At 45.6% G+C, this 27,949-nt stretch overlaps 2 protein-coding genes across 5 annotated transcripts in view; one reads left to right on the forward strand and one right to left on the reverse strand.

Moving 5' to 3' along the window:
- Positions 1-25: 25 nt before the first annotated feature.
- On the reverse strand, positions 26-27,886 carry GPR137C (G protein-coupled receptor 137C). Its single transcript, XM_054025648.1, has 7 exons — positions 27,349-27,886; positions 9,994-10,037; positions 8,344-8,572; positions 7,445-7,594; positions 6,055-6,180; positions 5,759-5,877; positions 26-3,270 (listed from the first exon to the last, which is right to left on the reverse strand). Exons 1-7 carry the CDS (start codon positions 27,667-27,669, stop codon positions 3,099-3,101), a joined length of 1,161 nt encoding a protein of 386 aa, XP_053881623.1. The 5' UTR covers positions 27,670-27,886; the 3' UTR covers positions 26-3,098.
- The window catches only part of TXNDC16 (thioredoxin domain containing 16), an 82,961-nt gene continuing 82,507 nt past the window's right edge, over positions 27,496-27,949 (forward strand). For 2 of the 4 annotated variants that reach the window (XM_054025643.1, XM_054025642.1), the window contains exon 1: positions 27,496-27,585. The gene's annotated coding sequence lies outside the window, so the exon portion shown is untranslated. The remainder of the gene's footprint in view (positions 27,586-27,949) is intronic. The other 2 variants (XM_054025645.1, XM_054025644.1) reach the window with 2 other exon arrangements.

Below are 27,949 nucleotides of genomic sequence, written 5' to 3' on the forward strand. Positions count from 1 at the left end.
GCAGAACTCAGCCCAGATGCCCATAAATAGCACAGAAGAATTTTTTATTCAACATAGTAGTGCTTGGTTACAGTTTAGTGAACAACAACAAATAGATACATTCATTGGCCACAGCTTCCTGTTGCAACCAGCTCTCAACTGGCTACGAAGCAAAGAAACAGTTAAACCATTACAAAAAAAAACATAATAATAATATGGAATGAAAGGCAACTATGCATATAAAAGTCATTGTACATGTCAGCTATAAATTACTTCAGTAAAACACAAGACCGGCCCCAATCTGAGCTGGAGTTCGGAAATTAATGGCCATCCATACAAAGTAATAAAACCCAAAACAGTTGCTAGTCACTCACTAATACGTACTTAAGCAACGAGACTCACGGCCCTGATCTGTGACCCTAATGAGAGGAAGATCATATTGTCGTTCTGTGCGTCAGTGCAATATGAACAATGAGCCAGTAGCCCTTTTTTTTTGCGCAACACTCCCTTCCCTCCAAAGGAAACTTAAAGTGCTCCTAGTGCTTTGGACTTTGTTTTTTTTTTATTATTAAAGCAAGAACAGGGGCCAGTGGCTGAACTTTGTGTCTTTGGTGACTTCTGGGAGGGGAAGAGAAGGGCTGCAGCTGGAGTTCAGGTCCCTAGCTAGTTTCACCATAAGTCAAGCGGCGATCAAGACAGAGCAACTGGTTTCTGAATCCCACCCTAGGCAATGAAACGGGTCGTACAATGGTAGCTAAAATAAAAGTCCTTTCAGCTCAAGTATTAGAGCGAGAAGGACCCAGTGATCTGTCAAACACAGGCTCCGAGCCTTTAGAGGAAAGAGCACGGCTTGCCTTGGTTTTGGACCAGTGAGCAAGGGAGTAAAATGAGGACATTAGAGTACCCCCTACACCTCAATCCAGCTGCTCAGTTTCTGGGTGGGGGGCTATAGAGAGAGGGGCTTCAGAAGTAGCTCAGTAAGAGCAAGGATGTAAATATGCTCACATGTTCTTTCCCACACAGATCCTAGGCCTGCTCCCAAGTCTCCACTGCCTTCTTTGAGAACCAAGAGTTTATTCTTGGAAAACGTATGTGTGTGTGCGCGTGTGAGTGTGAGAGAGAGTCTCACACACACACACACACACCCACACCTGTGAGCCTGGGAATCAGCATTTTAAAGGCTAGACAGTCACGTCAGTCATGTTCCATATGCCAGCAGTATCCCCACTTGTCCAGTGGGGACACTTCCCCATGATCCTACAGACTATGTGGTCCTGTTCAGTCCCTCAGTGAAGTTTTACTCTAACATCAAATCTTAATTCAAGTTTAAAAACAAAGCACACCCTTGGAAAGAGCATGCAGTTGATCGGCAGGACCAGCTCCTCTCATCAGCAATGTATGCCAACCGTTTCCAGTTTAAGCTTCTAAAGGAATGCTAAGGTGGAGAGATCCAGGGGAAGTCTACTACAGGCTGGAGATAGCAGCTGCCCTACCCTGGCCAGAGCAGCTTTGCCCTAGAGGCATGCTTTTCCTTGTAGGAGCTACTATCCGTGTAAACCAACAGTGTATTTAAGAGCTAACTTTAGAGCCTAATCCAAACACCTGTGCATTCTTACGGCCATGTCTCGCTTTCCAATTTTGAATAGGGTGCTTTTAGACACAGTTAAAAAGGTGATTTAAAGGCCAACATCCTGCCAGAATAAAATCCTGGATGTTAAAAAAAAAAAAAACCTACACATTCCATTAAATGCTTCTCACTCACTAGACCCACCCTCCAGTGCACACCCTGCAATGAGATGCCAAAATTTATCTAATACTTCAATGCGGGCCCCCCCCCCCCCCAGTTCAGGACACATTGCACTACTTTTACAGTACATTCAGTGGAATGTCATGGGACACTTATTCCTCAGACAGTCTGAAGAGACAGGAGAACTAGAAGTTTTGAGGCAGTCCCAAATAGTGGCATGCAGGTACCACCCTGCAGGCTTCGTGATTTCGGTCAGAGAAAGCGGCCATGAAAGCGAAGAGAAGTTTCATGTTCTAAGAATGACCTCTAGTTTATATTCAGTCAGGTTAAATATAAAATTGCTATTCTCCCCAAGGCAGATTAAGCACTGACTCCACTAGGGAATGCAGTGAACAGATCCTAGTATGAAAGAAGCTGTGTTATGTATGCGTTCGGGCCAAAATAAAATGCTCACGCCGCTCTTATGCAGACTGACTGCTAGGTTTGCTTAAGAAGCCACCCTGCAAGGAGCATGCCTCATGGCCACGTGTTCTCTCTACAAGCTTAACGGTAACCACACTTATTTGACTCGCTCGAGGTGGCATTTTTTTTTTGTTTAAAAGAGCAGAGCTGGTTACTGTTCAGTGACCTTCGTGCTAGTAGAAGCCATTGAGCTCAGGCTTTTAAAAGGCCTTCACAACACCCATGCTTGAAGGTTTGCTTTAACCCACAGTCCAGCTAAGAGTATTTTAGCAGTCCGCTGCCGCGAGGACTGAGTTAGAGTAAGCCCACATCCCCAGCAAAGAGACACTACATTTGTCTTGTGTGAATATGGCACATTATACATTAGGTAACTTTCTTCATTAGTGTAAATCCCACACAGTTTCTGAAGAGGGTGCATTTGTCCTTGGAGCGGATCAGGTTGCAGAGTGCAGCATGGCCTATGTATCGACGCGCCTGTCTTCGCAGGATGACCGCACCTCTCCCATCTATGGATGTGCAATTAAAAGATGAACATGGAACAGACGCGGGCTGTTCCAAAGGGAAGTCGGAGTGTGAGGTGTTCCTTCAGAACGTGCAGATAAAAAGTGCAAATACGCATTTGATGTTGGTCTAGTGAGTCAGCTCTGGTGCTTCTAGCTGCCAGCGAGCATCTTGAGAAGACTGGACTCCCCCCTCCCTCCCAAAGAGCTCCCAGAGATTTTTCACCTTCCCTTTGCTACACGGTACCATGAGTAACAGTTTTACATACCACACGCAGCCTAAGTCTCCAGGTTCTGGTTTACAGCTGCAAGAGAGAATGGAATGTTTGTGCAGATGAAGTTAGATGTTTGGAAAATGATCGGACTCCCACGAAAGCTGCCCCCAAGAGAAGCGAATCTTGGTGGGCTCTTCAGTTCTGCGGTGTGGAGTATAAGGTATGGTGATTGTTAGCTTCCAAATCACTACATGTGAAGAGCAGCGGGGCAGTATCTGGCTTAGGTCCACTCAGATAGGGAATAACCGCATAGCTATCGCTCCCAGTCAGAGTGCCATACCAGCCGGAGCAAGGAGGGGTAGCCAAGCTTTGGAGAGAAGAAATGGGAAATATTGGTTAGAGATGGGAGTCTAGCGTTATCCCAGGATTGTGCTGTCTAGAGCGGGAGTTTTAATACAAACAGAAGTTGAAAGTGGCTTCAGATAGGAAGCTTTGGACAAAGCTTCAACTTTTCAGAGGTGACCAGTGATTTTGATGCTCAACTTGACATCTTAAAGGGCCCTTAATTTTCAGAAAGTAGGTGTCCAGCACCTAAAAGAGGTCAGGCCCTTTCTAATGGATGTCATAAGCTGAGCATTCTCCCCTCCCCCCACCCCCAAAGCAGCTGTCAAGTGATTAATTGCATGATTCGATTTTTTTTTTTTTAAATCGTGCTGTTAAACAAGAGAATACCATTTTCAATATTTTTGGATGTTTGTTACATTTTAATGTCAATTACACAGACTACAAAGTGTACAGTGCTCATTTTATTACAAATATTTGCACTGTAAAAACACAAGTTTTCAACTCCTCATACAAGTACTGTAATGCAATACCTTTATCATGAAAGTCGAACGTACAAATGTAGGAACAGGTACAAAAAACTGCATTCAAAAAATCGTGTAAAACTTTAGAGCCTACAAGTCCACTCAGTCCTACTTCTTGGCCAGCCAAATCACTCAGACAAACAAGGTTGGTTACAGTTTTCAGGCAGTATTATTGCCTGCTTCTTGTTTACATCACCTGAAAGTGATAACAGGCATTCGCATGGCACTACTGTAGTCGGCGTTGCAAGATATTTACATGCCAGATGCACTAAAGAGTCATATGTCCCTTCATCTTCAACCACCATTCCAGAGGATGTGTCCATGCTGATGATGGGTTCTGCTTGATAACAATCCAAAGCAGTACGGACCGACGTAGGTTCATTTTCATCATCTGGCTCAGATGCTACCAGCAGAAGGTTGATTTTCTTTTTTGGTGGTTTGGATTCTGTAGTTGCTGCAGAGCATTGCTCTTTTAAGACTTCTGAAAGCATGCCCCACACCAAGTCCCTCTCAGATTTTGCAAGGTACTTCAGGTTCTTAAACCTTGGGTTGAATGCTGTGAGATTTCTATAAATAGCTACATTGGTACCTTCTTTGCATTTGGTCAAATCTGTTGTGAAAGTGCTGGGTCATCATCCAAGACTGCTATAACATGAAATATATGCAGAATGCAGGTGAAACAGAGCAGGAGACATACAATTATCTTCTCAAGGAGTAGAGTCACAAGTTTAATTGATGCTCATTTAAAAAAACCCACCACATCAGCATGGAAGCATGTCCTCTGGAATGGTGGCTGAAGCATGAAGGGGCATACGAAAGTTTAGCATATCTGGCATGTAAATATCTTGCAATGCCGGCTACAGAAGTGCCATGTGAATGCCTATTCTCACTTTCAGGTGACCTTGTAAATAAGAAGCAGGCAGCATTATCTCCCGTCAATGTAAACAAACTTGTTTGTCTTAGCGATTGGCAGACTAAGAAGTAGGACTGAGTGGACTTGGAGGCTCTGAAGTTTTACATTGTTTTGTTTGAGTGCAGTTATGTAACCAAACTGCAGATTTTCCCTTTCACGATAGAGATTGCACTTCAGTACTTGTATGAGATGAATTGAAAACTATTACTTATTTTTACAGTACATACATTTGTAATAAAAAAATACTAAGAGTGAGCACTGTGCACTGTATTCTGTGTTGTAATTAAAATCAATATTGAAAATGTAGAAATTTATTAACTATTTTTGGATGTTTTTCAAGTGGTATTCTATTGTTATCAGTGCGATTAATTTTTGAGTTAATCATGTGAGTTAACTACAATTAATTGCCAGCCCTAAAATAAAGCCAATATAGACAAGTTCACTCGGCATTTCTAGGACTGTTAGTATTTCTGGAGCACCCATCACACCAAGATGAACTCCGAGAAATGCCTGGACCTCAGCCTGAGGAGAACACTACAGCCCCGCTAAGTTTTCATATATCTTGTGTCTCAAGATTGTTATACAGCAATAATTGTTACTCCAGCCAAAAACACCACAAACACACACCACGCAAACCAATCAATCAATGGGAAAAAAAAACAAACACACCCACCCACTTTACCCAGGACTTTCTGCAGCTTGCAAGTCTTCACCAGGAAATCAGCAGTTTTTAGTTTACAGGTACACATGCCTGTAAACCTCTATGCATTTTAACAGACTTCTTTTCTCTGACTTTAAGCACACAAGAGTGGCCTCATTTTCAATGATGGTTAGCACCTGTAACCAAAGTCCATGATTTCCACCAGGGTAAGTTCAGATCTCAGGTCCTTAGTGCAAGCCAAAGCTTACGTTATGAACTGCCTTATTAATCTGGTCTACCAGTTCTAGGCCCCTTTGCTAGGGAAGATTCTTGGGCTTAAAAGAAGAGCAGGAATTGGCTGCTCTGTAGACACTGTTTGCTGCTCACACGTGAGAGTTGAATGGCGATTTGGATTTCAGAACAGCTCCCAACCTACCTTCCTCCTTCTCTCGCACCAAGTCTTGGCAAGTCATCGTCACTGTCGTATCGCCTTGGATTGTCAAAGAAGTATGCTCTGGAGCTATAACTATGACTGTTTATCATGCCAGCTGGTGTCTGTTGATAGAGGGAGGGGAGAAAGTTTTTTTTTTTTTTTTTAAAAAGCACCCAATTGTTTCTAGCGATTATGTAGTGGAAAAAGAGCTATTTAGCTAGAGTAAATCAGACAAGTTTTATGTGCAAAGAGCAACTTGAAAAAGATCTTAACCCTAGAGCAATTAGTTCATATCCTACCAAGTTCTGAGTTAGCCTCTGAGCCCGGAAGAACAGCACCACAAAACTGGTTGGCACAAGCTCCCAGAGGAAGAGGACTACTCCGAACACCACATATTCTTCACCACTGACTTCTTCTGCATGCATCTGCAAACACAGGAGTTATGTTTAAACCTCCAGGGTTTTGTTCTTAACACAGCACTTTTGGGGGGAAAACAAAACAAAAAAACCCATGGAGATTTACCCCAGAGTGATGGGATTCCAAGAAAGACTAGGATGCAGTGCACGGAAGCGCTTCTGCATTTCAAATCTGGAAAGATTTCGGATTAGCATTGCGCACTGCAATTCCCAGACTGGCTCAGATCAGTGGTCCAGCTAGGGCAGTATCCTGCCACTGAGTGGCCAGTACTAGCTGCTACAGATTTCAGCTGAGAGCTTCCATGCCAAGCCTACTCCGTTTTCAGGGGGGGGGGGGGGGTTGGGCTAGTTCCTTAGTGTAGAAAGTGGACCCTGCACCAATTAGTGCAAGTGTTCCATGTCAAGTCAGACATTTTATAGAATGTTTCTGGATTATAGGGTGGTACATGGGAGGCTCTCACACCCATGTTTACAGTGATGTGGTAACTAGTATCCCATCAGCACCATTGCCTCTAGGGCAGAGGGTATGACGACAGACAGATGTGCTCTATACGTCTCCACTGTGGTTTCAGACAACCCTGGCTGGTCACAGATGCTCAGGATCTAGAGTGACCTACCGACCGGTCTATATTGCAGCACAGTATATCGTGCCATTACACCAGCAATACAGGTGTGCACTCATCATTAAGAGGGTGCAGTTTGGGGTCCAATTAAGATCTCACTGATGTTTACTCTTGTGCACCTGGTCAGTATTTAGATACTTGGCAAGCAAATCCCATTCGCTGCATCTTCCCGTTATGGCTAGTAAGAGGTTAGGGGCAGTTACGTGGAGTAGGAAGGTACGGTAGTTGCCACCAGAGATCTAACATTTAGAAGCACTTGTGACAAGTAACCCCCCAAATTAAAGGAGAAGCCTAAGAAAGTAGCGATGGGGTGACAGTCATATTTCCCCAAATACAGCAGCTCTTTTAATGTATTAGCATCAGGTGAGAGTTACCTGGGCTGCCTTTGAGTCTTCAGGGTTAAGCTCCTCCATAGACATGTCTAGTTGTAGATAGGAATGTAATGCTTAATAGGACACATCCGCTATTAGAACTGACTGTTTAGTGAGTCGCAGGAACTGGAATAGGAGAGCTTTTTAGAACACTGCTATAGCATCTTTAGTGAGATCCCACACACCCAGAACATTGATTTTTCTCCTCAGTAGCCACGTTCTGGATTTGAGACCCCCCCCACCACCCTTCAACGCCCACCCGTTAATATTACTAGTTACCTTATCCGAAAGGTTGTCCCAGCCATAATTAAATGGACTAGGAACATTCTCTGGAGATATGGCCACTGCTACCAGATTATAGCAAGCCCTTGAAGAGTACAGAAGAACAACTACTGAACCGACAAGAATGGCCTGGCAGACAGATGTGCCCTAAGAACAGGAGAAGAAGCGAGATACGTTAAAAATCAAATAGGCGGTTACACAAATTTTCCCATAAAATTGTAATTTTATGCACAGCAAGTTGTGCATGTCCCTCAAGTGGTGGAAGTCATGGCCAGGTGAGGAAAGGAGAGCGTCTCCCTGACCCTGAAGGGCCAGTGAAGCTAACAGGCTGCCTATGCGCAGTGCTCCCAGCTGATGGAATGTGGGTGCGTTTATACATCTTTTGGTCTACTCTGGAAAAGGCAGGGAGAGAGGGAACCCCACACCAGGTGCAGTTAGCCCATAAGGATATGCTACATGTCATGGAGTGGACTACTGCTTCTAACACAAGTGACGTAGGAGAAAGCCAGCTTACAACAGACCAGAGTTTTATTACTAGACTGGGTGTCACATTAGCAGAGGACTGCAGTTACTATCAAATGCCTCGACATTAAGCCACTTTGGTGTCAGACAGCAACACACCATTAGTACCAGATCTAGGCTCTGTACTGAAACAAGTGATTTAAGAGACTCAATGCAAGAAAAGGTCCAGTATCTGTGAGTTATAATCTTCTCTTGCAAGCACGAACACAAACTGAAGAACCCAAACTGAAAAGAGTTTTACTAGCTCCAGGCTAGGACCATCCTTTTGTTCTGTGTTTGCAGAGCGTCTAGCATGATGGGGTCATGGTCTTGGACTTGCACCCCCATGGACTGAAGTAAATCATTTCAGTGCAGTTTAGAGAGCATTTACCTACCTTTGACTCGAGGTAGACGTTTGCCGATGACATTTTTGCAAGTTTGCACATACAACAAGCTAATGAAATGGCACAAAGAATGAAGAGACTGTCATTGACTAGTGCCCGAACAAATACTGTCCATCTCAGCCGACTCTCTGGGACATCTCCATGGATAAGCATTGCACAAGTTAAATTCACAACGAGAAAGAGAAGGCTGATAAATATGGAGCCCAGATACAACAGGATCCTGGAAAAGGAAAGAGAAACAGTCTGAAGAAGTCTCTACCACCACATCCTCTCCCTTGTTCTCTATCAGTTCATTTCACTCCCAGCATTGCTCTTCACTTGCTAGAACTCAGGAGACTAGCAAGTGTGAAAGGTCAGTCATGTAGCCAAGGAATTAGGGAAGCCATTTAGAAGGCCAGTTTAAGTTGTTTAGTTGGCATAATGCTGGTATTGAAATCATTCAGTTGGTAGAAGCTTGCAAGGAATCATGAGTTACAAGATTCCTGTCTATCTTTAATTAAAGTTGCAAGATAAAAAACCCACACACACACACACCACACACAACTTAACTATTGTTCTAACTTAGATTAAATGTAAGTTGAGAGTCAGCCCAACAACCACCAGCCTTGGTGAAAATAAGCGGCTGCAAATACAGTACAATGTACACACTTCCCATTGAGAGTGTTTCCTGACACAGGTCCGTTAGTTCTTGGTCTAACGGACACGGTCTGAAGTCCCTTCCATACAGAAGGATGTACTATTAGAATGACTTAACACACAGGCTTGAGCAACAGGAGTGGCTGGCATGTTGTGATGCCCATGGCATGGGTTCATAAGCTAGGGATCACAAAGACCTGCAGAAGTAAGACTCCTTCACTGGCTTATGGCTAGACAGGATGGGGCGAATCCCAGAAGTGTTCTACGATGGTTCTCAGTCTCATCATGTGTGACCCTAATGTGCTAGAGCACCAATAGCCTCCCATGAATTACAGAAACAGGAGCTGTCTAACGCTCAGCGGCAATAGCAGTGCTCATTCTAGACCCTTAGGCTGTGTCTACACAGCAGACAAGACACTGGCAGCTGGCCCATGGGGCTGTTTCATTGCTGTGTAGATGTTAGGGCTCCAGCTGGAGCCCAAGCTCTAGAGTCTGTGAGGTGGGAGGGTCCCAGAGCCTGGGCTCCATCCTGAGCCTGGAAGTCCACACAGCAATGAAGCAAGCTCGCAGGGTTCAGGTTGTGAGGCTGAACCGGCTGGCATTGGCTAGACTTCCTCCCCCTCCCCCACTGCTGTGTAGATGTACCCTTAGCACCTACGACAGCCTCTCTGGAAGTAAGAGAGTGTGTGAGTGTGAGGCAAGCCAGGGGCTATAGCATCTCCCTTATGGGTACAATCGAGTTCTTCACCTCCAGACCCACGTAGGCACCCAAATCTGATGATCAGGTTGCCCGTGACTAGCCCACAACTTCAGGGCTTTGCTTTCCCCACTGTGCTCTGAGGTAACAATTAAATCTTTGTTAAACAACATCTGGGTAAGAGACAAAAAACAAAAAGCTATTGCTATGAAGTACGAATGTAGCATTTGGTAGATTTCAGATACGCTGTACCGTTAATACCCCCAATGAGGACATGTTTGGGGTAGGCAAGAAGAGGAGTCACTTACTTGTACTTATTGAATTCTGCTGCACATTTGACTTTGAATATAACCTACAAAAAAAAAAAACACAAGAGTGTGGAAAGTTATTCTAACATGCTTACAGTACATGTTATAGTTCACTTTGTAATTAGAAGGGATTCCGCTCAGCAACAGAGCAGAAGAGGGTTGGGTTTCTAGTTCTGGTAAGTGACAATCTAGTTCTCCATACCGTTTGTAGCCTGCAACCATTTGCCACGTAGAAAACTGACCCGTTCTGCGAGGTGGACTGAATAGGTCATGAGAGTATAGTCCAAGCAAAAGTGTTTTAGTAACTAAATAAGTAATTTATGAATCCAGTTATTCTTTGGGCAATAACTGTCCCCTCTTTGAGAAGACAGGATTTGCATTTCAAGAGGCTTTGCTCCTAAGGACTTTACAAGGAGAGTGGAATTTGGTCTTCAGTAGCTGAATGAGAGCTACATTGTTCAGCAAAGTAAAGTTTGTTTTGTGACATGCTTTTTGTATTGAATATTTTAGGACCTTGGTCCTGTTTAATTTCTTTATTAAAGAAAGGGCTTGAGCTGCTATTCTTAAATTAGCCATTAGAGGGCTATTTCTGGTTAGACGGATATTTGATTATGTTAGAACTCAGAACTATATTGCAATAGAGTATGTGCACATTTGCTTCTGGGTTTCTTCACCCTGGCAGAAGCTCAGTTGGTTATATTTGCTTAACAATGATTCACCATGTATTTGAAGAAATTCTTCAGCATGTCTGGGACTTCAGCCCTCTGAATTCTGCAGAGTAGATGAGATTTACAATTCCATATGACTAGAAATGTGACAGAAAAAAGTCAGCAGCTCATGTGATGTGTCATGTCACTCTTTGGAGCGGCTCTTCAACTGGGAAGGGAGCAGTATGGGCAAGTTGAGGCTATAAGCACCTCTCCTTCTTAAAAAGGGAGTTGGGTACATGGGACATACCTGCTCATTAATCTGGATTGTACCCTGGTGTCACCCCTGCCCTGTAACCTCGAGTACCTTACAATGCCTTGCTGAAGTAGCTCCCATCTGGACTGCTCACAAGTAGCCTTCCAGCATGCAAGCCACACCCTGAGCATCTGTAACTGCAACCTGCCAGTTACACCCTGCTTCTCACAAGCCCTTGTTATACTGCGGGGTGACCCCAGCATACCCCCAGTCACGTATGCCCGGTATTGCCCAGCCACCTTTGACAGTACAAAGTGTTTTAAGTTCATCATTCCTTTGAGTGAATAATAGGTACACAACTTGTTACCCAGACACTTCAATTTAAACACACTGGATTAGATAAAATAATAAAACAAAAAGATTATCTACATTGAGTAGAAGTAATGATGCACAAAAAGTCAGAAACGGTTACAAGAAATACAAAGACAAGTAGTTTACTAATACCTAACTAACAAACTAGATCAGAGTCAAGCAAAGTTTCTCACCACATGCTTTCAGCAGTCTTACTGAAGAAACCCTGTTGGTCAGGACCCCTGCCCCGGAGTTCAAGGCTTTCTTTCTTTGTCACTTCAGGTGCAGTGAATGTGATGGGCAGGGAGAAGAGAGATGGTGCCTTGGAGTGTTTGTTCCTCCTTTTTATAGTTTTAGTCCCACCTCTAGAAAAACGTTTCCAGCTGGGAAGGAGGAGACAGCCTATGTGGAAGGATGTTTCCTGCTGGCTTACTTTGTTTGAGCTTTGTTTCCCTCCATGTTTGAGTACTCTGTTTACTGCTTAATATGCAAATTAAGCAGAGCACACGTTGCTTTGTTTAGGACAAAGCAGTGTCCCAACCTCAGTTTGGGCAGGGTTGTGAGGTTTGGAACATATGTTATCACAGGGATAGTTTAGGACTTCACAATACTGCCACACATTTTTATGTATCAGCATGATACTGACCAGCAAATGAGTTTTCAAAGGACACCTTACAAGACATACTATTATAGTACCTTTTTGTACAAGATGTGTAGGGTGACCACCTGTTCCAATTGGGTGTGACAATCCTGAAATTCAAGTCCTGGTCAGAATCAATCCAGGACAGCATTTGATCTGGATTCCCTGTGGCACTGCTTCATACCTGTCTGAGGTTCAGGGGTGGCACCAGCTTCTTCCCAATGGGGGGGGGGTGCTGAGGTGGGCCTTTGCCCCTCACTCTTCACCCCCATCCCCCAAAAGCCCCATCCCCTGGACAGGCTGGAAGCCAGGCCATGGGAAGAATCTCCCAGACAGCCTGTTATGGGGAGCCCTAGATCATCCGTCTGCTCGGGGCAGAGGAGCAGGGTGCCCAAGAGCAGCCCCTGACAATGTTCTAAACAGAGGCCAAGGAGGCTCATATTGAGGCACTACTTGGTGTCAAGATACAAGACTTGGTCCTTTAGAACACGCCCAGGCACCTCCTGAGAAGGTAGATTCACTACCACTTGCTCAGCAAAGAGGTTAGAAGTCAGGAGTGACTCCCTCCATCTAGATCAAGTGTCTGTTGTGCTTCAAACTGCAGTGAGTAATCCTCATACGGTGCTGACTAATGCTTCCAGTGTCTTTACCAAGGACTTAGGCAGGGTTTGAACTTCAGTAATGCTAGCACCTAGACCTCATAGGCTCCTTTGAAGGATTCTAAGGGTACAGGAACCAGACAGACAAGTCTCCAGCTACCGAGATGCGAGCGACAAGAACACTGCAACCTTCCTATCGCCTAATCCTTAATTCAGAAAAGAGCCCTATTTTTCAATGAAGTTAACCGGTAATGGCCTCAACATAGCTAGCAAGTAGAATGGCTGCTACTCGCATTCAGGCTGTGTGGGTTTGCAACACAACATCACTATAAGTACTTTCATTATTCATACACTGAAGCAGTAGGAGGAGAAACGCCATTTCAGTCTTTGGAGAGCACTGTCTGTTGCTTATAAGGGTATGAGTATTTACTGGGCTAGTCTGGCAAGGAAGGGTTCTGAAACAGTCACACTCATATGGTCTCAAGATTTCTGAAGCCAAGGTGGCAAGTTTGACGGGGTAGCAGAGCTCTGAAGAAAGCTTGGCATGGTTTTGCTGAAGGACTGGAGTAAGAGACACTACCACTTCTAGCAGACACTTGCTCTTGGATCTCAAAGCAGTTGTAGGGTCATTGCCCAAGTGCAGATGCTCGGTTTCTCCCACTGCTGCAGGAAGCTAGACTGAAAAGCTAAGCTCCTACATCATGGGTGTTTTGGGGCTGATGAACTGCGGTTCGCTGCTGACTAACTGCAACATTCTGAGCGGACGTCTCCCTCTACATTCACATCTGAGCCATCAAAGCTGCCAATTCACATTGAGAGGCTTCAGAATACTGAGTTTCAGCAACTACAGACAGCAAAAGGCTTCCAGGAAACCTTTGCCACGATGAAATTGCCACTAGCACTCATGCCTGACCAGGTGTCCAATCCAATATGGCAATTCCTGAGGTCTGTCTAGTAGAGTATCCCATCTGACAGTGGCCAGTACCAGACTCTTCAGAGGTGAAGAATGCCACACAGTATGCAGATGTAGGATAATCTGCCCCCCGACCCCATTAGGCCTAATAGCTAGAGACTGGCTTAAGACCACCAAAAAAAAAAGTTCAACTTATTTTTGAGACTAGATATTTTGCCTCCCAATCCATCCTGAAGAGCTATTGGCAGTGCAAGGGCTTTTTTCATATTCCTCCAAGCTGTGACTATTGCTGGCAGATCAGCAGTACATTGGGCTCATTCTCAAAGCTAGCTCACTATGCTGGGGATTTTCTGGTTTTGAAAACACTAAGAGGGACATCGAGATGAGTGAACTAGAGAAGTCTGTGGTTAGTGAGTGTTTGTGTATCCTGGACATCTGTGCGCCAACTAAGATGTTTGTATCATCACCCTGAATGACTATTCTGAAAGGCACAAGTCAACAGAGCTCAGACCTGACTTAAGAGATTAAAGTAGAAAAGAGTTTTTGGCTTGTGTTTTCTTCCACCCGCACTCTTTGCTACACTAAAACCCCCTGCACTCCCAGTGGAAGTGAGCCATTGATGGGAGGTAAGAAAAAAAATCTTGTTTATCTTGATCTAAAGAGTATTTCTTAATACTTCATTGGCTGCACTAGGCAGCAGGTTCCCTGCCTACGACACACGCATTAAAGCGGTCTTGTTAAAAGTTGCAGAGCATCCCAAAGCTCTCGGATCCTTGTTCAGCTGCTGCCATGAGAAGTGGAGGATGAGCATGCAGGACCAGTACTTTACAAATATTTCAGGGCTAGCAAAATGTTATGATCAATAAGCCTTGGCAGGAGATAGACTTTAATAAAAGCCATCAGCATGTGTTGCATCTCACCTCCTCGATGCCAATTCTAACAGTTTAGGCAGACCATAGCTTTCGGCTACTAGAGGCTTTATACTCTCTGCAAACCCTTGACAAGTTATCCAGTAGGTTGCCATCTAGAAGAGGGTCTTTGTTAACAGGGCACATAGGGATTTGGGTGAGCAGAAGAATGAATGGTTGTAGCCCCCAGAATTACAAGTTTTACCCCTCAAGATTAAAGGGTGGAATTCCAGAGCTCTCAGCATTGGAATAACTCTGCTGCCCTTGTACTCAATGGTAAAAATTCCATCAATTTGGATGGGAGCTAAGTCAGGCCAGTGTCCAGAGCTCTTGGGGGGGTGGGGGTGGGGGGAAGAGGAGGAAGAGAAGGAGGGAGAACAAACCCTAGGAGGCCAAGACAGAATGATCTGCCTCTGGAGCTGAATGAGGCATCCTGCATCATAGCGCAAATTTACTGGACAGCATGTCAGGGACTGGGGGTTCAGGGGTTCCTTGATGCAACAGTGATAGAGCTGGTGGATCTGCTGCTAGTTTGATTCACTGGTCAGATGCCCAGCAGCACTCCTACCCCCAGGGCCGGCTCCAGCATTTCTGCCGCCCCAAGCAAAAAAAAAAAAAAAAAAAAAGAAAAGCGCCGCGATCGGCAGCGGCAGGTCCTTTGCTCCTAGAGGGAGTGAGGGACCTGCCGCCCCCGAATTGCCACAGGTGCCGCCCCTCTCCCTTGGCCGCCCCAAGCACCTGCTTGTTAAGCTGGTGCCTGGAGCCGGCCCTGCCTACCCCACCCAGTGGCACAAGCAGTGCAGCAGCTACTTGCTGTGTTTGGAACAGCAGGCCTATGGGAGAGGAGCAAGAACGTTTTCACATCCTTGTTCGGATATAGATACTCAGGCCTGTCTGCAAAGGCCTATACTTTAAGAATTTAGGTGTATTCTTATCACTTGGCCAGTTAGAGAGGTATAAAAGAAAATCAAAGTCACTGTCTGTCTAAGAGCCTTCTCTTACTGTGATGGTCTGAGGCCTGGTTCTTAGGCTAAGGCCTTCCGCTAAGCAGCGGAGGCCAGCCATAAACTGGGAAGTGTCTGGTCACATCCTCACATTCCAAACTAGTCACATTGAAATAAGGTGATATTGGGCTGTTAGGACAGGATTGTATTCCTATCACCTCCAGAGAAAGGGAAGAGCCTAGAAGATGTAAAAGGAAACTTAGTTTGATAGCATCCGGTCTGGCAAGAACTCACTTATCAATAGCTGGGATGTGAAATCCTCATTTCTGTATTGTTCTATCACTGTAGTCTCCACTTCCCTATTGTTTGTCTGTATAATCTCCGTCTGGTTCTGTGATTGTTTCTGCCTGCTGTAGAATTAATTTTGCTGGGTGTAAACCAATTAAGGTGGTGGGATATGATTGGTTAAATAACCATGTTACAATGTGTCAGGATTGGTTAGTTAAATTTCAGTAAAATGATTGGTTAAGGTATAGCTAAGCAGAACTCAAGTTTTACTATGTAGCCTGCAGTCAATCAGGAAGTAAGGGGGGGAATGGGAACAGGGAATGGGGGTGGGGGAATTGGAATCATGTTTCACTAAGGGGGGGAAATGGGAACAGGGACACAGGCAAGGCTCTGTGGTGTCAGAGCTGGGAAGGGGGACACTAAGAAAGGAAACTGGAATCATGCTTGCTGGAAGTTCACCCCCAATAAACATCTAATTGTTTGCACCTTTGGACTTTGGGTATTGTTGCTCTCTGTTCATGCGAGAAGGACCAAGGAAGTGAGAGGATGAAGGAATAAGCCCCCTAACAATCCTCCCCCTTAAGATCCAGCAGAATCCTTCAGAGCAGCCAGGCTGCATACCAGTTGTGCTCTAGGGGCTGGGGAAGGAACACATGAGATTTGGGCCTTAGACAGTTCACACCTGTCCTTCCAGAGACTGCAGGCTCAGGCAGAAAGCAACACCTTTGGAAGGGTCTTAGGGTTGCAGAGGACTCCAGTTATAGAATGGGAGCTTGAAAGCAGCCAAAACTGACAGGTGAACTTCCAATTTGCCAGAGAACATTTCCCCACTTTCCCTCGGCAAGTGGATTTGTCAAGCCTTTGACAGATGGATGTTCATAGACTTTAGATGATCACGATGGTCCCTTCTGACCTTAGTCTGACCTCCTGCACATTGTAGGCCATAGAACCTCACATACCCACTCTTGTAATAGACCCCTAGCCCCTGGCTGAGTTACTGAAGTCCTCAAATCATGGTTTAAAGACTTCAAGTTACAGAGAGTCCACCATTTACACTACATTAAACCTGCAAGTGACCCTGCACCAGGCTGCAGTTTCAGGTGAAAACCCCCAGGGTCTCTGCCAATCTAACCCAGGGGGAAAGTCCTTCCCAACCCCAAATCTGGTGATCAGTTAGACCCTGAGCCTGTGGGCAAGACCCGCCAGCCAGACACCTGGGAAAGAATTCTCTGCAGTAACTCAATGTCCTGTCTCCAGCAGCTGGGAATGTTTGCTACTGGCAGTTGCCAATGGGCCCACATGCCATTGTAGACAGTCCTGTCAGACCATCCCCTCCATAAGTTTGTCAAGCTCAGTCTTGAAGTCAGTTAGCTTTTCTGCTCCCCTTGGGAGGCTGTTCCAGAACTTCACTCCTCTGATGGTTAGAAGCCTTCACCTAATTTTGAGCCTAAACTTGTTGGCCAGTTTATATCCATTTGTTCTGAGGTCCACATTGGTGCTTAACTTAAATAACTCCCCTCCCTCCCTGATATTGATCCCTCTGATGTATTTATAAGAGAGCATCTCCCCTTAAACCTTCCTTTGGTTGGGCTAAACAAGCTAAGCTCTTTTGAGTCTCCTCCCATAAGCTAGTTTTCTGTTCCTTGGATCATGCTAGTAGCCCTTCTCTGCACCAGTTCCAGTTTGAATTCATCTTTCTTAAACATGGGAGACCAGAATTGCACACTACTCCAGATGAGGTCTCACCAGCACCTTGTATAATGGTATAACACTTCCCAGTCTCTACTGGAAATACAGTCCTAGGATGCATCAGGCAAGGTATTAGTCTTTCACGGTTGCATCACATTGACAGCTCATTGTTATCCTGTGGTCAACCAATACACCCAGGTCTCTCTCTTCCAAGTAAAAAGTCTCCAGTTTATAGGAAAAATTCTTGTGAGTTCCTAAATGCATGACCTGGCACTTTGCATTATTAAATTTCATCTCATTTCTATTACTTCCAGTTCTTGTATGATATTCTGATCCTTCTCCATACTGGCAATAACTCCCAACTTTGTGTCATCTGCAAATGTTACTAGCGCACACCCACTTTTGCACCAAGATCAGTAATAAAAATGTTAAATAAGATTGGTCCCAAGACTGATCCTGAGGAACTCCACTAGTAACCTCCCTCTAGCCTGAGAGTTCACTTTTCAGTATGACCTGTTGTAGCCTCCTCTTTAACCAGTTTGGTATCCACCTTTCAGTTCTCACATTAAGCCCCATCTTCTCCAATTTAACTAATAATTTCTCATATGGAACTGTATCAAATGCCTTATTGACATCCAGGTTGATTAGACTGATCACATTTCCCTTTAAAACAAACACCACACAATTATCTTCTCAAAGAAGATCAGGTTGGTCTGGCACAATCTACCTTTTGTAAAACCATATTGTATTTTATCCCAATTACCATTCACCTCTATGCCCTTAACGATTTTCCCTTTCAAAATTTGTTTCAAGACCTTGCATACAATGGAGGTCAAACTAACAGGCCTGTAGTTCCCAAATCACTCCGCCCCCCCCCCCGCTTCTTAAAAATAGAAACTAGACTAGCAATTAGCAGTCATAGTGTACAACCCGAGTCCACAGATTTATTCAAAATCCTTGCGATTGGGTTTGCAATTCTATGTGCCAGTTCTTTTAGTATTCTTGGATGGAGGTGATCCAGGCCCCCCAGTTTCATCCCATTAAACTGTTTGAGTTTGACTTCCACCTCGGATGGGGTAATTTCTACCTCCATATCCTCATTGCTATTAGCCACTATCCCTAAGCTCTTCATTAGCCTCATTAAAAACCGAGGCAGAGTATTCGTTGAGATGTTGGGCCATGCCTAAATAATCTTTAATCTCCACCCCATCCTCAGTGCTTAGCAGTCCCACATCTTCTTTCCTTGTTTTTTCTTATGTAATAGGACTATAGAACCTTTTACTATTGGTTTTAATTCCCTTTGCAAAGTCCAACTCTGCTTGGCTTTGGGCAGTTCTCACTTCATCCTCACACTTTCTGACCTCCAAGTGGTCGCTTTCCTTGCTAATCCATCCCATCTTTCATTTCTTGTACACTTTTTGCTTTCTCTTAAATCACTTGTTTGAAATGCTTGCTCATCCAGCTTGGTCTGCAACCCTTCCCTCTCCCCTTGCTCAGGATGCAGTCTTCAGATCGCTTCTGCAACTTTGACAAAGTAATTCCAAGCCTCCTCCACATTCAGATCCTCAAGTTCTTTGGTCTAGTCTTCTTCCCTAACTAATTCCCTAAATTTACGGTTAGCTTTTTTGAAATCAAGGACCCTTGTTGCAGACCTATTTTTGTTTATCCTTCCATTTAGTTTAAATGGAATTACGTCACAATTACTAGAACCAAGGTTGTCCTCTACATCCAGTTCTTCTACTGGGTCCTCACCACTACCAAATCTAAAGATGGCATCACCTCTTGTTGGTTCAGCAACCTGTCAGCTCTCACATCCAGGAGAATCTAGGTCCTTCTATTAGTAGCACTTGTCCTCCAATCTATATCTGGGAAGTTAAGTCTCCCATAATCACACAATTCCCAAAGGAAACTGCACCATCTGCTCAAGAAGCTTCCTGAAGACGCACAGGAACAAATCTACACAGACACATGCCTAGAGCCCCTGCTACCCAACATCCATAAACCTGGAAATCCTGGATGCCCTATTATGTCTGGCTGTCAGAGTGCCAATGCCTGAGAATCCTGCTATGTGGATTCTCTCCTCAGGCCCTACGCTACCAGCACTCCCAGCTATCTTCGAGACACCACTGACTTCCTGAGGAAGCTACAATCCATCAGTGATCTTCCAGAAAACACCATCCTGGCCACTATGGATGTAGAAGCCCTCTACACCAACATTCCACACAAAGAGGAATACAACCTGTCAGGAACAGTATCCCCAGTAAGGGCACAGCAAACCTAGCTCAGCTTTGTGACTTTGTCCTCATGCACAACTATTTCAGATTTGGGGACAGCATATACCTTCAAATCAGTGGCACTGCATTTTTATGGCTGACTTAGAACAATGCTTCCTCAGCTCTCGTCCCCTTATGCCCCTACTCAACTTGCGCTACATTGATGACATCATCATCTGGACCCATGGGAAGGAGGCCTTGAGGAATTCCACCGGGATTTCAACAATTTCCACCTCACCATCAACCTCAGCCTGGACCAGTCCACACAAGAGATCCACTTCCTGGACACTACAGTGCAAATAAGCGATGGTCACACAACCACCACCTATACCGGAAACCTAGTGACTGCTATACTTACCTATGTGCCTCCAGCTTTCATCCAGACCACATCATACAATCCATGGTCTACAGCCAAGGGCCAAGATACAACTGCATTTGCTCCAATCCCTCAGAGGCAAACACCTACAGGATCTCTATCAAGCATTCTTAAAACTGCAATACCCCACTTGGGGAAGTGAAGAAGCAGATTGACAGTGCCAGAAGGGTACCCAGAAGTCACCCACTACAGGACAGGCCCAACAAAGAAAGTAACAGAACGCCACTAGCTGTCACCTTCAGCCCCCAACTAAAACCTCTCCAGCGCATCATCAAGGATCTACAGCCTATCCTGAAGGACAATCCCTCACTCTCAAAGACCTTGGGAGACAGGCCAGTCCTCACTTATAGACAGCCCCTCAATCTGAAGCAAATACTCACCAGCAACTACACACCACACAGACACTAATCCAGGAACCAATCCCTGCAACAAACCCCATTGCCAACTCTGTCCACATATCTATTCAAGGGACACCATCATAGGACCTAACCACATCAGCCACGCCACCAGGGGCTCGTTCAACTGCACATCTACCAATGTGATATATGCTATCATGTGCCAGCAATGCCCCTGCGCCATGTACATTGGCCAAACCGGACAGTCTTTATGCAAAAGAATAAATGGACACAGACATCAAGAATTATAACATTCAAAAACCAGTAGGAGAGCACTTCAACCTCTCTGGACACTCAATAACAGACTTCAACAAGAAACTGCAGAACTGGAATTAATTTGCCAACTTGACACCATCAAATTAAGCCTGAATAAAGACTGGGAGTGGCTGGGTCACTACAAAAAAGTTTTCCCTCTGTTGATACTCACACCTTCTTGTCAACTGTTGGGAATGGGCCACATCCACCCTAATTGAATTGGCCTGGTTAGCCTTGACCCCCCACTTGGTAAGGCAACTCCCATCTTTTCATGGGCTGTATATTTATACCTGCCTACTTCCCCCCCCCCCCACCCACTCCATGCACCTGATGAAGTGGGTTCTAGCCCACAAAGGCTTCTGCTCAAATAAAATTTGTTAGTCTAAGGTGCCACAAGGACTCGTCGTTTTTACAATTCCCAGTAGTATTTATTTCATTAAAAACATTAGAGGACTTTAGCCATATCCAAATTGGATCCCGGTGGTTTGTAGCATACTCCAAACACTATCAGGGGAACATCTAGTAGCCTTCTTCCCTAATGTGATTTTGGCCCAAACAGATTTTTGTATCCATTCCATCACAATTTCTTTAGGGTCTACCTCATCCTTAATATACAATGCTACTCCACCACTCAAGCAGTTAGCAGGTATAAGAGCATGGACTTTTAGCTACAAAGTTTTTATATGGCTACATGTCCTGGAATCAAGTTGAAAATTAACAGGAAAGGACAAGGAAGTCATGAGATTGTGATCTCAGCCAGCCAAGGTTAGGGGGAACAAAAACAAAAAAACCAAAAAGTTTTAGGCCTCATGTTCTGTAGATATAAGCCATTTGTTCCCAGCCCTAGTAGGCGGAGCCCTATTGGCCTGGCGGAACTGTACAGCTCCCTTGCGCTAGGGGAGCTTCTTTGTGCAAGCCTGACATACAGAGGGACCGTTCAGTGCTGTACTAGTACCGCCATCCAGTCTTGGAGTTGTAAGTGGGAAGTCTCTCTAGGAAGAAAGGAGCTAAGAGCTGTAAGTACTCCACATAGACAAACACTCAGCACAGTTACCTCCAAAGTCCCCTGCTCAAACGGGGAAGAATACAGTGACGTACCACTAGCCCCTTCTTTCAGTTGGATGGAAGGGATTCTATAGTACTCCTCAGAACTGTCCTGGTTCAACTGAAGTTGTTGGAAGTCCTCTCACCAAGCGTAAGAGGAGACAGAACATGACTGCCTAGTTTAAAGAGAGATTATGGAGACATCCGGGTGTGTTGTCACCATGAAGCAGTCACATTTGGATATGCTCTTTTGTCATTAAGAGCCATCTACACTCAAGAGTTAGGTTGATGTAGCTACATAGGATGTGACAATGTTGACCTGACCAAACTCTGAGTGTAGATGCAGCGATGTCATTGAAGAATGCTTTCACTGATGTAGCTACTATTGCTTGAGGCGGTGGTGGTGGTGTTCCTACAGGAATGGGAAGGCCCAGCTACACTACAGGATTATGCCAGCATAGCTGTAGTCTCTGTATAAGGTACATCTTTGCTACAATCACATACAGTGTAATCGTACAGGCTCTTTAGGGACTACATCCCAGAAGCATCCAAAGTTTGCAAAAAACACACATCACACCCTTCAGTCTAACCAAGAAAGGAAACCAAGAACAAACTGTGGAAGGTTAGTTTTTTCCCCTCCCAGAATGTTACTGCCCTGATAAGGCTGAGCCATTACAAACATTGAATCTATCTCCCCTTGTAAGTATTCTCACACTTCTTAACTGTCTGTACTGGGCTAGCTTGATTATCACTTCAAAAGTTTTTTTTCCTCTTAATTAATTGGCCTCTCAGAGTTGGTAAGACAACTCCCACCTGTTTATGCTCTCTGTATGTGTGTGTGTATATATATATATATCCTCAATATATGTTCCATTCTATATGCATCCGAAGAAGTGGGCTGTAGTCCATGAAAGCTTATGCTCTAATAAATTTGTTAGTCTCTAAGGTGCCACAAGTACTCCTGTTCTTCTTTTTGCGGATACAGACTAACACGGCTGCTACTCTGAAACCTGCCCTGATAAGGTCACTGACAAATCCCAAGGGCTTGCTGGGATGCACCCTGCATTTCCCAGCACAGAAAGATGGCAGCATCTCTATTATGTCACATGGTGGTGGGCACTTCCAATCTCTGGAGACTCCTTAGCTGGTGAACAGGGCAGTTTTAACACTGTCCAGGATCCCTGCCCCCCAGTGAACCCATCCTGAGAGTCATACTGTTGAGAAAAATAGAGATACTAGATGTTCATTAAACAGGAGAACGAGATAAAGCTAATGAGGAAGGTTTAAGGGTACAAGAATCACAGTGACCAAACTGTTCAGTTTCATTATCTAGCTTGGATATTTTTGGGATACAAGAACTCCCAGGCTGGGTATGATTTACATGCACATCTGCTCCAGTGTAATTAAAGAAGGGGAAGCAGTCTAGTCAGTTGCACCATTAAAAAGAGAAACCCAGACACACTGGAGGTCATGGATAAGCCAACCTTAGGGAGGCAAGCTGAGAGGACCTCTTAGTCTCCTGCAAGGCAGAGCCAGAGCCCCGAGTCATATTGCTATACATAAGGAGTGATGAGGAAGCAACACATTCAAGCAGGCTTTTGTAGAAGGGGAAGCGAGTGGTTGCTGTGGCTGAAGTTACTCATAAGAGGCCCCACCGGATGATCAAGGAGGGGGAGTGACTGGCAGTAGAGGGAGAAGACTTCTTTCAGAGCTAGCCTACTAGGAAGAAGCCAAGATATCTACTGCCTACAAAATTAAAAAAGCAAAAGCTATTTTAGGTCTCATCTGGAGTATCATTGACAGTCGACAAGCAATTCTTGGATTTATAATTTGGAGATACCCCTCTTTGGAGGCATGATGGGGGTGGGGAAATGCCCCATTTGAGACAAATTGCTGACTTGGACATATCCAACAAAGCTAGAGTTCAGAATAAGCCTGATGAAGTTAAGATGAAAGCAGAACCTATTTTAATGAGTTGAGATGGAGTAAGGAGAGATGCAGGTTATGTATCTACTGCTTTTCCATTTGGAGCATCAAAACACGTAACTAGCTACCAACAGAAGGAAAACCACAACTGTTATTGCTAAAGCAGCATGTCTCTGGCAACCAAGAATAAGGCTTTTAAAATGAGCGTTGACAAGTTGAACAGGAAAATTACATAGTGGGTCTGGAAGCCCAGAGAGAATTCTAGTCATCTTTTATTCTGCACTTTGTTCTGTGGTTTTTCTTTTTTTTTGGGGGGGGGGGGGGGGGAGGGGAAGGGGAGTAGAAGAGGGGCATTTTTCAAACAGGTAATACTTACAGAAATAATGTGATTTGTCAGTAGGTGTTTGTGAAATAGAAGTCTAGTGCAGTTTACCCTCACACCCCAGCACCACTTTCATGCTTGGGAATTGTTTGTGAGCTAAAGGATGCGGTTCTCAGACACCAGGCCAGCTGGGAACCACAATGACTCAAGATAAAGAAGCACGGAGGAAAAAAATGCCACCTCTCTGCACAGTCCTAAAGGCCATGATTATTCAATCTTCTCCAAGAACATTGCACAAGAAAGCCAATGGGTAACCAGCCTAATGTTCTGCTTTAAAAAGAGGTACTTACCACCAGCGTGCAAGTCAGGTATTTGAATCATGGTGTACTACATCTACAGGTCCAAGGATTAGGTGGACAGGGTTTTCCATATCACCCATTCGCAGATCATTATCAAGAACTGAAGGACAGTGTTAGCTAGTTTGTTTTAAGTGTCACCATTTAGCAAGTTGCAATCCTATACCAATGGCCTTGTCAATGCCAGAGTTGCACCCACTCCCCCCCCCCCCCCCATTCCATTTAGGAACAGCTTTTACATTGGAAAAAGAAGAACAGGAGTACTTGTGGCACCTTAGAGACTAACAAATTTATTAGAGCATAAGCTTTCGTGGACTACAGCCCACTTCTTCGGATGCATATCCGAAGAAGTGGGCTGTAGTCCACGAAAGCTTATGCTCTAATAAATTTGTTAGTCTCTAAGGTGCCACAAGTACTCCTGTTCTTCTTTTTGCGGATACAGACTAACACGGCTGTTACTCTGAATTTTACATTGGAGTGGCCCCCTTGTGGTGGCACCTCTTGTTTCAGTTTAAGAGTGTCCTGGATCCATTTAGCTGGTTCATCAGGAGTCGTCATAAGCTAAATCAAGGCAGTTCCTTACTGATTAGTTAACAATATAGGACAATCTTAGAGCCAAAGTAAGAAGTGTAAACATGGGGGGTTGCTCCAGTCTAACCTTGCCAGTTTCATCTGTAGAGCTCAGTTCTTCTGGCAGGCAGGCGAACAAATGGTTTAGACGTTGCAGGCACTCTCTACCCGTGCCTTCTCAGAAACTCCATGGGCCCAATTGTCCACCACCTTGCACCAAGTGTAGTTGCTTACACTTGTGCAAGTAAATGCTGCCATTCTGACCCACAAGGATTTTACAAAAACAAGGAGTCCGGTGGCACCTTAAAGACTAACAGATTTATTTGGGCATAAGCTTTCGTGGGTAAGAATGCATGGAATGAAAATTACAGATGCAGGCATTATATACGGACAGGGTTTTACACCACTGCAGTGGTTTTCAACCGGTCGTCCATGGACCAATGGGGATCTGCAGACTAGGCCTAAAATTTCCAAAGGGATCCACACCACCACTTGAATTTTTTTAAAAATGGGCCCACAAATGAAAAAAAGGTTGAAAACCACTGCTCTAGTGTATGTGACTCTAGAGGCTAGTTGAGGCTCCAGCCCCCCAACCAAGTATGCTTGTCTTTGCTAAAAATTATCCTAGAGTCCCCCTCACCAATTCAAATTCCATAGCTTTTGACATTTAGATTAATATTTATTTTTTCCCTGCCTAGTTATCCTATCTCCTAGAACTGGAAGGGACCTTGAAAGGTCATCGAGTCCAGCCCCCTGCCTTCACTAGCAGAACCAAGTACTGATTTTGCCCCAGATCCCCAAGTGGCCCCCTCAAGGATTGAACTCACAACCCTGGGTTTAGCAGGCCAATGCTCAAACCACCGAGTATCCCTCTCCCCCACTTGATGCTAGTTAGAGCAGCAAGATAAACACCCCTCCTCAAACCCATCCCCCCCCCCAGTCATTTCTCCTTGCAAAACAATAAGTTTTGTCTTTCCCTTTACCTCACCTATTTAAATTTAGTTTGCAATTTCAGAAAGAGTTAGCTCATTACTTAAGGATCTTTTTAAGCTTTGAAGAAAGCCCGATGCACATACACATACTGCAGCATTTAAGTAATTTACAAGTGTAACAAAACCCAGGCATATTGTTACCAATAGGAGCCCAATTATCCCCTCTTCCCTTTGCCTTTTGGGGGCATACTGTATTGAATACCTATTGATAGGTAAATCGGAATTTGGCAGAGAAGATAGCAGTCAAACAAAGGTTACATAATAACTTGTGTTTATAGCTTTGACAGTTTTTAAAAATCGACAGCTTCACCAGTGTTCAGGTGATGGTGTTTTTATTTTGGGGAGGGGGGGGAGGGGAGAAATGGGAAGAAATGTAGAAGAAACTGTGCTGCTCAGGTGCTAATCTTGTGTGTTATCATGTGAATGCCAATGTCCTAGGGAAAGTGAAATCATAATTCCCCTGGGACTGAAGGATTTCAGTGTGTTGGCGATGCCTTTGTGAGGCTGTTGAACAGCTGAGAGCTGCAGAGGAAAGGCGAGCTCAACCATAATAATACAGCTAGCAGGAAAGTCTTGCCAGATTAGTTTGTGACTTGCTTCATCAGAGTCCCTGCAAAGGGGGAGCCGTTCATCAGAGGCCGGGCTAGGGATAAATATCTGGGGAATTTGGGGAGACGGGGGTGGATCAGACCCACAAAAAATAAGCTCTAGAGGGAGAGAAAGGAAAGCCAAGTGACAAACAACAACAAAGGCCACCCGAATGGCCTCGCAGATGTCCCAATAAATACTGGCCCATTGTGTTAGGGGCTGAGCAGTGACTCTTGCCCTGAGCCTAGGGTTTGGGGGGTCAGCGAGAGGTTCCTGGAACCTCAGCACCACAAGGGGCAGAAGAATAAACCTGCTCACAATAATAAAAAGGGGGGGGGGGAAGAGAGAAACGCAGCAACAATAGCAGAACAGGCTCTAGCTGGTGACGTAATGGTTGGCAACCGTCCAGTCCCTGCGATCACCACTTTATCTAGTCCCCCTTAAAACACACACAACACAACCCCACAGCCCAGTTTAGCAACACGGAGGTTATTGGTCTTCCCAAGTGACACTAGTGTGTGTGTGTGTGTGTGTAAGTAAAGCAAATCCAGGCAAATCCCCGCAGCCTTTCCCCTCCTCAGCCCCAAGTTTACAGAATTTGGTAAACACACACAGTGCCTCCGCGCAGGGGGCGCACACACACACACACGCTCCCCAGGGCGCGCGCACACACACACACACACGGTCCCCGCGCAGGGCACACACAGTCCCCGGGGCACGCACACACACACACAGGGCACACACAGTCCCCGCGCAAGGCACACACAGTCCCCAGGGCACGCACACACACACACAGGACACCCACACGGTCCCCGCGCAGGGCACACACAGTCCCCGGGGCACGCACACACACACACAGGGCACACACAGTCCCCGCGCAAGGCACACACAGTCCCCAGGGCACGCACACACACACACAGGACACCCACACGGTCCCCGCGCAGGGCACACACAGTCCCCGGGGCACGCACACACACACACAGGGCACACACAGTCCCCGGGGCACGCACCCCCCCCCCTTACCTCTGCGAAGTAGAGGTTGAGGAGGCAGAGGCCGGCGAAGAGCAGGCAGCCCGGCGAGCAGAAGAGCAGCCAGTGCGGGAAGGGCTGGCGCCGCAGCGGGGCGGCCCGCAGGGAGTTCTGCAGGTAGCAGGAGAAGAGCACGGTGCGGAGCGCTGCCCACAGCAGGCAGAGGAAGAGGCCGAGCGGGCGGTAGCTCAGCCGCTTCTCCCCGTAGCAGAGGAGCAGCCAGAGCTGCAGGTAGGCGAAGAGGAAGAGGGAGGCGTACAGGGCGGTGTGCAGCACCGTCAGCCCCAGCTCCACGGGGTAGGGGATGGCGGGCATGGCCCCGGCGGGGGGGGGCAGAGACGGTGCCGCTCATGGGGGGAGGGGAGCGGGCTGCAATGGGATAAAACGGGGGGGGGTAAAAACCAGGGGCGGGGAAAATCCCCCCCACCCCACTCACAACAACGGCTAAAAACCCATGCAACAAAAGAGAGCCCGCGCCTGCCCCCTCTCTCCGCCCGCCCGCCCCGCTGCAGCGCTCCCTCGCTTCGAAAACAACTCTCGGCTGGAGACGATCAGCTGAGCCAGATTATTTGAGGCGCTCGCTCCGGACAGCAGA

This window comes from Malaclemys terrapin, chromosome 4 (assembly GCF_027887155.1).
Source record: "Malaclemys terrapin pileata isolate rMalTer1 chromosome 4, rMalTer1.hap1, whole genome shotgun sequence".
NCBI lineage: Eukaryota > Metazoa > Chordata > Testudines > Emydidae > Malaclemys > Malaclemys terrapin.

Coding starts and splice junctions, on each gene's coding strand:
- GPR137C (XM_054025648.1), bottom strand. CDS start 27,669: ATGCCCGCCATCCCCTACCCCGTGGAGCTGGGGCTGACGGTGCTGCAC. Junction 7,595..8,343: donor ACGTCTACCTCGAGTCAAAG/GTAGGTAAATGC, acceptor TCCTGTTCTTAG/GGCACATCTGTCTGCCAGGC. Junction 5,878..6,054: donor AGAGGCTAACTCAGAACTTG/GTAGGATATGAA, acceptor CTCTATCAACAG/ACACCAGCTGGCATGATAAA.